The sequence below is a fragment of the Halichoerus grypus genome, chromosome 2, assembly GCF_964656455.1.
Source record: "Halichoerus grypus chromosome 2, mHalGry1.hap1.1, whole genome shotgun sequence".
Classification (NCBI taxonomy): domain Eukaryota; kingdom Metazoa; phylum Chordata; class Mammalia; order Carnivora; family Phocidae; genus Halichoerus; species Halichoerus grypus.
In genome coordinates this window covers 196125334-196136401 of record NC_135713.1, presented here as the reverse complement: position 1 = coordinate 196136401, position 11068 = coordinate 196125334, and the positions used below count along the sequence as shown (strand labels likewise).

Genomic DNA, 11068 nt, shown 5'->3' with positions numbered 1-11068 from the left:
CCGACTGAGCCACCCAGGCACCCCAAGTGTGTGACTCTTGATCTTGCAGTTGTTTGAGTCCCACACTGGGTGTAGAACTTACGCAAAAAAAATTTTTTTAATGATTGAAAAAAGTTTTGGAAATAGGGATTAGTGATGGTTGTACATTGTGAATGTAATTAATGCCACTGACTTGTACCTTTACAGGGCAATATAAAGTTGGACGTGAGGATCAAAACAAAATCCCAGGAAGGTATAAGGATTTAAAAAAATTAATTGGTTCAGGGGCGCCTGGGTGGCTCAGTTGGTTAAGCAACTGCCTTCGGCTCAGGTCATGATCCTGGAGTCCCGGGATCGAGTCCCGCATTGGGCTCCCTGCTCGGCAGGGAGTCTGCTTCTCCCTCTGACCCTCCTCCCTCTCATGCTGTCTCTCATTCTCTCTCAAATAAATAAATAAAATCTTAAAAAAAAAAAAAAAAAAAATTAATTGGTTCAGAAACAATTTAACTCAATAAGCATTTAAATTTCTATGTAACAGAAAAGATGGATACCAAGATAAACATGGTTCCCAATCTCACAGAGAACAAGATAGCAAGATGATGATACTTTCCAAATCTTCAATTTTTTCAACGTGGTAAATATTGAGGGACATTGCTTTACATCCACTCAGAAAGCAAGAACCTTTCTCTACATGTCAGCAAGCAAGATAAAACCAGACCTCAGATCACTAGACTTGGAAACAACCCGCACAGAATAAGCATCTTGCTGGAGCATAATCCTCACTGATGTTCGTGTCCACTCGGTTCTTTCAGCATCTGCAACCCCTGAGGACTTGCTAGAAATGAAAATTCTTGGGCCCTACCCAGACCTCTTGGATCAGAAACTCTGGGGGTGGGGCCCAACCATCTGTCATAGTGTGCCCTGCCGGTGATTCTGACGGGCTACATCGGAGAACCATGGATCGGGAGCACAGGAAGGCACGGCTTGTCACCAAACCCAGATCAGAAAGAACCCAGTGGGAAAAAAGCCAACCAGTTGGCTTTTGAAACAAACATGCACAGTGTTTTCCCACCGCTTGAAAAACAGGTTTAAGGAGAGAAACTGATTTTGAAAGAATGAAAAACCTATGGCTTTTTTTTTTTTTTTTAAAGATTTTACTTATTTATTCGGCAGATAGGTAGAGAGCACAAGCAGGCAGAGTGGCAGGCAGAGGGAGAGGGAGAAGAAGGCTCTCTGCTGAGCAGGGAGCCGGACGTGGGGCTAGATCCCAGAACCCTGGGATCACGACCCAAGCCGAAGGCAGTCGCTTAACCGACTGAGCCACCCAGGCGCCCCTGGCTCTTTGTTTTAAACAGCAAGAGAACTGAAAAAAGAAGTGATCTTTACAAGCATGAGTTTATTCTTTAGGTTTTTACACACCCACAAATAGTGCTTTTATGGCAGCTCTACCCAGGAGCCAAAAACAACGTAGAATATGTACTCGTATCACACATGTAACACTTAGAGGAGATAGAGGGAAACAGTATGAATTTTAAAGATTGGTTTTTCAATGATTCAGTGAGCATATGGAAATTGAGGATAATTACAGAAATAGCTATTGAACTCTAAAATAAAAACATAAATTATATAAAAATAAAAGGGTAAAAACCATCTCATTTAAAAAATGAAAACAAAAAACAGTGGCTTATCACGTCTCTGCTAGTTAGTAACCAAATGAAAATGAAAAGGAGTCAAGTATTATCTTTTCCATATTTAAAACAAAGTGGTTCTATCCTTTTCACAAATAGGCAGCTGTAGGTCCGAAATGGAAGCCGGGATTTGGGGTTCTGAACATCTCAAATATTTTACTGCCTTGTGTTAATGGATTCTTCTTTGTAACACTAAGAAATTTAAGTTTGCTTGGAGACGAAAAAAACAAGAACTGGATGAGCAGTTAAATCAAATGGGATTCAGTCACTGGGACAGTTACAAATAGCACCAAATCAGAACACACAAAGAGCTTAGTTTGAGGGCAAGCATGTTAAATAAAGACCAAAGAAGAGGACCGTTTGAGATCTTTACAACAACCAAGTATTTGGCCAAATAGCCTAGGTTTGGCAAGTACAAGGGTAATGAGTTAGTGAGTTAATGAGAAGCTAGACTCAAATTAGCTCCAACTTGATTTACAAATTAACAATACAAAATGATTTTTTTCTATCCTTTTCATTCAGAAGAAAATGTAAACCATATTCCTACCGCTAGTGTGAACTTCTGATGTTCCCTGCCATATTTTTGGTTAGATTTTTAAAGATAAGTGGTAGCAGATGTTTATGTTATTAATGTGACCAATACATTAAATTTCCAAAGAATAGAATTAGATTTAATACTAGGTTATTACTCACAATGACTCAGCATAAATAGCAGAGATCCCACAATTGTCCCCAGCCCTGGGATCACAGAGTAGGACAATTTAGTGACCATTAAATGAAAATGAATTATGAAAAATGCCATTTCCAGAATGTCTTTTTCCCCCACTACATTCATTTGGATTTTTAAAAAAGTAGACCTCAAACATTCTCAAATTTTAAAAAACTTCCAAAATTTGCTATTAATTGATTTCAGATGTTTCTTTTGACAGTAAAACTACTTTTGTTAACTTCTGTAAAAAAAAAAAAAAGTCAATACTATGCCATTTGCTAAGAGGGTGGCTGAGTCTTTTTTGTTGTCATTTTTTAAAGCATTTTAGGTTGTAATCCAGTGTTCATATAATGGAACTAAAGTTCCTATAAGGAGATAATAAATTTGGAACATTAATGATGTAATTAGACCTTTAAGTGAAAGTCACAAAGAAATCTTATAAAAATGACTTTGTGTGTTAAACTATGTCAATATAATGTCACTTGATTTTGTTCAACAACTGGTCAAGTCAGAGAAAGGTAATGAAAATAATGAAGCTACTGTGACTGAAACCAGTTTGACTCAAGGGGGAAAAAAATTATGTGTATGTTAAGTCTTCAGCCTATCAGATCACTCTACATACACTCAATACTAAAATACAAATTCTTCACAAATCACAACTCTATCTCAAATGTTCTTATATGTCCTATGCTGTTTTTTCAATTCTATCAAATTGATAGCTTTACAACAGAATTTCTTTTATTTAAAAAATACTTAAATCACTATCCCACAAAATGTTCAGAAACACAGGTAACTATAGAAAGTCAATGTGCATATACTGCTTTTATTATTATAATTATGGTTGTTAGCTGAATGAGAACAAATAATAGCTAAAAAGTTTTCAAATGATAGAAAAACACATTTGGGTAAGTTATGACACAATTTTTTGAGTACATACACAATAGAAATGTTCTGTTTTTTTTTTTTTTTGCACCAACTGTAAAATGCAAAGTTAACGATAAAATCAGGGAACTGAAAGGTCAAAAGGGGCCTTAAACATATTCACTATCTTTTAAATTTTAGACAAAGGAGCTGAGAATATAGAAAAAAAAAAACAACCCAACATTTACACCATAACAGTCTTTTTTTTTTTTTTTATGACTTCCAATTTTAACTCTTTTCTAAAAGCATTAGGGGCGTTGAGACCCTTATTGTAGATTATGTATCATCTCCTCTTTGGCTATGAGGTGTGTAGTTTTGTTAACTAGAGACATCAGTGAGTTCAGTTTCTGAGACCAGTCATTTAATAAATTATTTGGATCCTTGGGTCTCTGGAAGTTGATAATTCCTGCCAACCTGTCTACTTTAGCAAAGATGGTCTTGTTAACTACTAGATTCGAAAGAAAAGCTTCTGACTCCTGCAAGAGAGAAAGACAATTGGATTAAGACAGGATAATTACAGACAATAAAATTTAAGGAAAGCATTTTCTAAACTCTTTACCTAAGAAAATGCAAGACTAAAATTCACTATTCATAGTTAGCAACTGTTCACTTCCCGTAATAACATACTATTTTACTGTGAGTCTAGGAACGAACAGACTACGAGTCTACCCATGTCAGGGTGGAGTTTGAATCAGTCTCCCTGCAAACCCAACACTGCTGATAACTGCAGACAGCCAGCCTGCTGCCAACGGCAACTGGGTCCACACTCTTGGTCTACAATGCTTCCCCCTAACCATCATACAGATAATTTGTTTCCAGAAATGCTGGGTTACCATATACACTCTGCCACTGGTGGCTCTGTAGTCAAGGACAAGACACTTTACCTCTAAGGACTCTGGTACCCTCGTCCAGAAACGGAAGCAGCTAACGCGCCAACCAAGGATCAAACCTTCGACCTCTAACATCTGTGATTCTTCTTTTTTAGCTAACCCGAAAAACTCTGTCTGGTGATAGAAATGGCCTCTGGATTACCTCACTTGACCCCTGCCTCTGTGGTGGTACACATGTCACCAACAGGAACCCATACCTGCTCCTCTAACAGGACCTGGGACCTCTCTCTGCAAGGGAAGTGCAGTCAAGTCTCCCTCCCATTTTCTATGGCTCATTTCTGGGAACCGAGACGTATTCATTATAGAAACATATACCCTGCACTGCAGATCAATCGGTGTAAAACTACCTTATTGAAGTGAAGACTTTAACTAGGACACATAATATTAATGTAACTATAAACTTGATATTTAAGCTATTTTTTGGTATTCAAGATAGCCTGGAGAAACTTTGTCACCTAAACTTAAATAGTAAAACAAAATTGATTTTCTCATTCAATTTTTACAAGTCAGTTGATATTCAAAATGACTGGCTACAAACAACTCAAACTACTTACATCAACAGACAGATCGAGAAGCTGAGCCATCCTCTTCATTGTTATCCTCGTGTAATACTTGGCCATTATTCTAATATTCTGGGGAGAGGACAGAGGGCATGAAGGACACACAAGTCATCAGTAAGGCTAAAAACCCATTTGTTTTCATATCCAAATACGTCTATTTTATTTTTTTCATATCCAAATAGGTTTAGTTAAAATGTCAGATTCAGAGCTTTTCTCTATAGCCCACCACTGGAGTGAAACTGTTTCTAAACTTCAGTAACAAAGCAAAATTTAGATATTTTGGTTTCTGCAGTTATTTGTAAGTTATTCTGAATACTTTCCACAACTCTTTTAAATATATATAGTCAAGGGCGCCTGAGTGGCTCAGTCAGTTAAGCATCTGCCTTTGGCTAAGGTCATGATCCCAGGGGCCTGGGATCAGCCCTGCATCAGGTTCCCTGATCAGCGAAGAGTCCGCTTCTCCCTCTGCCCCTCCCCCCACTCATTCTCACGCTCTTTCAGATAAATAGAATCTTGTGGAAAAAATATATATATAATCAAGACGTAGGCTTATCTTAACTAAAATAGTGGTTAAAAACTTTAACTGTACTGGGACGCCTGGTTGGCTCAGTGGGTTAAGCGTCTGCCTTTAAGCTCAGGTCAATTCTCCCTCTGCCCCTCCCCCTCTGCCTGTGTGCACTAGCTCTCTCTCTAATAAATAAATAAAACCTTAAAAAAAAACTAACTGTACTAAAAGGTTTTTGCTAAACTTTAGAATCTAAAATTAAATTTTAATAATTACGACACAAAGGCTCAGATTCAAAATATGATTGAGAGCATCTTAAAACACCACATTATCATCATTATAACTACTTAAAGGTAAACTGAAATTAAATTTCCTTTTCACTGGGAACAGTTCCCTTTATTATTCTTTTTAAAAAAGGATTTATTAATTTATTTTAGAGAGAGAGTGCGGGGGTGGGGGTAGGGGTGGAGGGAGAGGGAGAATTTCAATCAGACTCCCTCCCTGTTGAGCTTGGAGCCCGAAGTGGCGCTCAAACCCACAACCCTGCGATCATGACCTGAGCCAAAATCAAGAGTGGGACGCTTAACTGACTGAGCCACTGTTCCTCCCTTTATTATTCTCTACGTTATTAACAAAACAACAGCATTCATAGGAAAAATGGGGAACAGTGGGGAGAGAAAATAAACTGATCTTTGAAGAAGCTGTCCCTCCTCCTGTCTCTATTAGGGTCCATGGCCACACCAACTTCTTAGGAAGAAGGACAATCATTCTAGACCCCTTTTCCTTCATCCCTTAAATGTAATCAGCGACCAAATTCTATTGATTTTCTTTCTTAAAATAATTCCACCCCATCTATTCTTCAATCCCTCAGCTACTGCATTGACTGACACCCACAAGGGGCATTCACTCAGTCTTCTCAATTCTATTCCCGTCTCTCCCCAAAATCCATCCTCCATGCTTACTGCCAGAGGGGTCTTTGTAAGATACAAGCCTGGTCACTGTCCTCTCAGGTCAAGGTTTCCACTACTGCAGTATATAAATTTTGTTAAGCTCCAGACCCTTTCCCTATCTACGACTTTCTTCCTCACCGAGCCCTGTTCTTGGAGGCGCTTCCGTTCCCTGCTGGTGTATCTCCACGTCCCTGCCAGACTATCGAATCTGCCTGCTCACTGGGTACTCTTCTTACAAATCTTACCTCCTGTGTCAATTACTGTAGATCTAGCCTGACCTTTTTTTTTTTTTTTAAGATTTTATTTTTAAGTAATCTCCACACCCAACATACGTAGGGCTTGGACTCACAACCCCGAGACGAAGAGTCGCATGCTCCACCAACTGGGCCAGCCAGGTGCCCCCTTTTCAGGTAGAACCAATCAACTCTCTACTTATGCTCCACTCCACGTGATATCTATTTGTGCCCTAATATCTAGAATACTTTTATTTATAAATGCATCTTTCCCTATGACTTATTTTTAAGCTGTCTGAAGGTAGGGACCATGTCTTACTTTGCCACGTGTCCCAGGACTTTGCACACCGTCTGGCACATAGAAGGCTCACAATAAATGTCTGTTATGTGAGTGAATGCTGAGATAATTCAATTTATAGTGACGCCAAGAAGATCAAAGATCAGGTTTAAGACTTGTTACCCGTTCCCAAAACTATCAAGCAAGTATCAGAAAGAACTCCTTTCACCCACAACCATCCCCCACATTCTTAAGAAATTCCTTCTGGTTTATATGCTATAAAATTTTGGATTTTTTTTTTTAAGATTTTTAAGTAATCTCTATACCCAACGTGAGGCTCAAACTACAACCCCAAGATCAAGAGTCACATGCTTTACTGACTGAGCCAGCCAGGTGCCCCTAAAATTTTGAATTCTTGAGAGGTCCCCTCAAAATAAGCATGCTAAAACACAGGTGTTTTGTTTTGTTTTTCTGAAAAGCCAAAAATGGGGGGATAGGGCAGGGGGAAATAAGAGGGAGAAGATAAGCTGGATATGGTTTTGGAAATACACAATAAACATTCGAACGACAAATTTACATCATTACTACATTGGGCAGAGCAAAAAACAAAAACCCTAAAGTGAAGAATTAAAGACATAACCTCCAAAAAAACTATATTTGACTATCAAACTTGAAAAATAAAAGTTTATGCTCAAATTTGCCAGTTTACTTTCAGATTGGCATCTCTATCATGCCAGATTCTTACATGTTCAACAACTCTGTTCTTCAAGTCTTTCCACCTTCTTTCACCTTCCTCTGTAGAACCAAAAACATCAGTTGCCGGACTCTCAAGAGACCCTTTTCTTAATTCCATTCCATAGTCTTCAACAAGTGTGGACCAACGCATCAGCTCCATTGTGGTAAAAAGCTTTAAAAGATCCCTGTAAATTGTATAAAACTTAATATCCCAAATCTGTAAAAATTAAGTTTCATGTACTATAACAGCAAATGTTCAAATATCGACAAAGACTGTACTTATAAATTTTTATTTGTAGAACAAAACATAAGTTGATTATTATTTATTTTACCTACTTTACTACCATTTTTTCCACAGTAATTCTGAATGGAGCATTCCCCTGCTTAACATTCTGCTCCCTCCTGCAATGTATTTTCCAGCTTCTGGAATAATTAATGTAAACTTACCAATGAGACAGATAAAAGAAAAACAGCTTTTAATAAATAAAAGCCCACTCTGCTTAGGAAGTGTATACTTCCCACTCTGCTTAGGAAGTGTATACTTCTGAAAATCACAAAGCCCCAAACTAAGACTAAACTTTATCATATGGTTAATTAACCAAAAGCTGCTAAAGTGAGCTTGAAATGCAACTTCTATTTGATAAACGGCTTATTTATTTATTTTTTAAAGTAGGCTCCACACCCAGCATGGAGCCCGACATGAGGCCCAAACTTACAACCCCAAGATCAAGACCTGAGCTGAGACCAAGAGTTGGACGCTTAACTGACTGAGCCACCCAGGCGCCCCTTGATAAGTGGTTTGGAATGAAGTGTGTTATAACCTCATTAATTTCTAATGCAGCGTGAAAAAAACATTTCACTACTCTATGAACTCTAATTTTATTCACCAATACAATCTATCAGTAACCAAATTAAGCAGGTGGACACTTAGGTTAACCTATTTTCTTTCAAAATGGTGTTTCTGCTGAGATGTACACTACACTAGCTAAAAAAGTTACTTACTTGTATTTAGGAATTTCTTCTAACTTCTTGTCACCACTTATTCGGTGAACCAAATCTGACTGTTCGTTGTCAAAAGGAGCCAAAATCACATAGAGGACGACACTTTTCAGAGCCTAAAAATGTTGTATAACACAATGGATTACAAACAAGCTTAGAAACAAAGTGGAAACTGGCAGGAAAAAATCATGGGAGAATTGTCTATATTCATGTTTGATATTATACTCAAGTCTTAGGGACTAAGCATCCCACCAAGCTGCCCTTTACAGTGGCTTCCTGTCACATTAAGTTTCTCCAGAACAATTACAGTAAATCTTTGCTAACTTGAATTACGACCTGGGCTGACATTTTTTGGTGCCAGATGTATAAGGAAAAAGTTCTTGTAACAAGTTATTATAAACATGGAATATACATATAAACCATTTGAAACAGTTTTGTGAAATAATTTTCCAAAATAATGCTAGGTCTTTTACCTATAACCTCTGTTAGCAAGTGACCTGCTATACATATTTTATTTTAAAGATTTTATTTATTTATTTGTCAGAGCACAAGTAGGAGGAGCAGCAGGCTCCCTGCTGGGCAAGGAGCCCGATGTGGGACTCGATCCCAGGACCCTGGGATCATGACCCGAGCCGAAGGCAGATGCTTAACCAACTGAGCCACCCAGGCGTCCCTATTTTTCAAAAGATTTTATTTATCTATTTATTTAGAGCATGCTCGCCTGTGCGCAAGCACAAGAGTCGGGGGAGGGGAAGAGGGAGAGAAAGAATCTCAAGCAGATCCCAAGCTGAGTGCAGAGCCTGATTGTGGGGCTTGATCTCACGACCCTGAAATCATGACCTGAGCTGAAATCAAGAGTAGGACTGCTTACCCGACTGAGCTGCCCACGTGCCCCACTTTTAAACAGTAAGGCTACATTCTTCAAAAGTGATAATTTAGAATATTGTCACAATTCATTTCAATCAGTAAAGATAAACTGAATTATCAACACACTGAATAGAAAGCAGCACCACACAACTGCATATAATTACTGAAGTTAAAATAATTTCAAAATAAAAAATGCAAATTCTTCCTAGTAAGTATCAATGTCAAGTATAAGAATATATTCTCACCTGTTGCCACTTTTCACTTTCTGCCTGTATACAGGGAGTATCATATATTGCTCTGTAGTGCTTACAAATAGACAAATAAGATCCCTCATGTTGATCCAGCTGAATCATTAAGTTATAATATTTCAATTTTAATTTCTGAAAAAAAAGTTGATAAAATAAATTGGGGCTTATGGGCTTTTTCCAAACACTTCTAAAGTAAACTTGCAGTAAGAAACACGCTTACCTCTGTATTTTCTTCCTGGAAAAATTTGGTGTTAATTTTCTTGCTGATGATTTGTGTACGAATGTAATCCTTCACAGCTAGGCAGAGCCTCATTTGCTCCAAGATAAACTCCACTCTCTCCTTCTTTTCCATCGACCCGTAGGTTTCCACCTAGCAGAGTAAGACCCCAAATAAGTTTATACTTGGTAATTTCTAAAAACTGCAAAATTAAATGTCTGAAAATATTCACACTTGTCAAATAGTAAGAACCTTCTCGCACACTGGGAGAGTGCTCCTGATGATACAAAAAGGTAGTTTCCTCCAGGAAATTACAATTAAAAAAATTATATAGGAAAATCGGTATTTTTTTCTTCTGGCATAAAAAGTTCTGTGAATTTTAGAGGTGCCTGGGTGGCTCAGATGGTTAAGCATCTGCCTTCGGCTCGGGTCATGATCCGGGGTCCTGGGATCGAGCCCCACATCGGGCTCCCTGCTCAGCGAGGAGCCTGCTTCTCCCTCTCCCTCTGCCTGCTGCTTCCCCTGCTTGTACACTCTGTCAAAAATAAATAAAATCTTAAAAAAAAAAAGTTCTGTGTATTTTAACATATGTATAGACTTGTGTCATCACAATCAAGATAGTTCTATCACCCCAAAACAAACTCCCTCATCTGCCCCTTCATAGTCACATACCTCCCCCACTCAGAATGATCTGTTCCCCATCACTACAAACACGTCTTTTCAAGAATGTCAAACACAGAATGTAATCTCTTGAGACTATCTTTGTTCACTCAGTATAATGCTTTGAATACTAAGATTCATTTAAGTTGTTATGTATATCAATAGTTCATTTTTTTTTTAAGATTTTATTTATTTGAGAGAGAGAGAAAGAGAAATAGAGAGCACAAGCCGGTGAGAGAGGCAGAGGGAGAAGGAGAAGCAGACTCCCCCCTGAGCAGGGAGCCGACGCGGGGTGCAACCCCAGGACCCTGGGATCCTGACATGAGCCAAAGCAGACACTTAACTGACTGACTGAGCCACCCAGGCGCCCCAGAAATTACAATTCTAAACACGAAAAAAGATGTCACTTGCAGGCTTTCTATTTATATTAACAAAAAATTATAGAAAAAAGAGGTGCTAGTCTTTTTAAAATTCAGATAACAAGGCTGGTATGACTTCTAACAGATGTAGAATGTAGATTTACAGTAAATATACAACAGATACAATATAGAAAATCAATTATGACAAATACTATGAAAAACTTTTTTTTTTTTTTTGAAGATTTTATTTATTTATTTGACAGAGAGAGAC

At 38.1% G+C, this 11068-nt stretch overlaps 1 protein-coding gene across 1 annotated transcript in view; it reads right to left on the bottom strand.

Annotated features, from left to right (window-relative positions):
• Positions 1-1355: 1355 nt before the first annotated feature.
• The window catches only part of PSMD12 (proteasome 26S subunit, non-ATPase 12), a 29415-nt gene continuing 19702 nt past the window's right edge, over positions 1356-11068 (bottom strand). Inside the window, exons 6-11 of the mRNA XM_036116154.2 lie at positions 9782-9931; positions 9559-9693; positions 8450-8562; positions 7458-7632; positions 4742-4819; positions 1356-3773 (exon numbers count right to left, since the gene is read on the bottom strand). Of these exons, the coding sequence (XP_035972047.1) occupies positions 3564-3773; positions 4742-4819; positions 7458-7632; positions 8450-8562; positions 9559-9693; positions 9782-9931 (861 nt within the window). The 3' untranslated portion in view covers positions 1356-3563. The remainder of the gene's footprint in view (positions 3774-4741; positions 4820-7457; positions 7633-8449; positions 8563-9558; positions 9694-9781; positions 9932-11068) is intronic.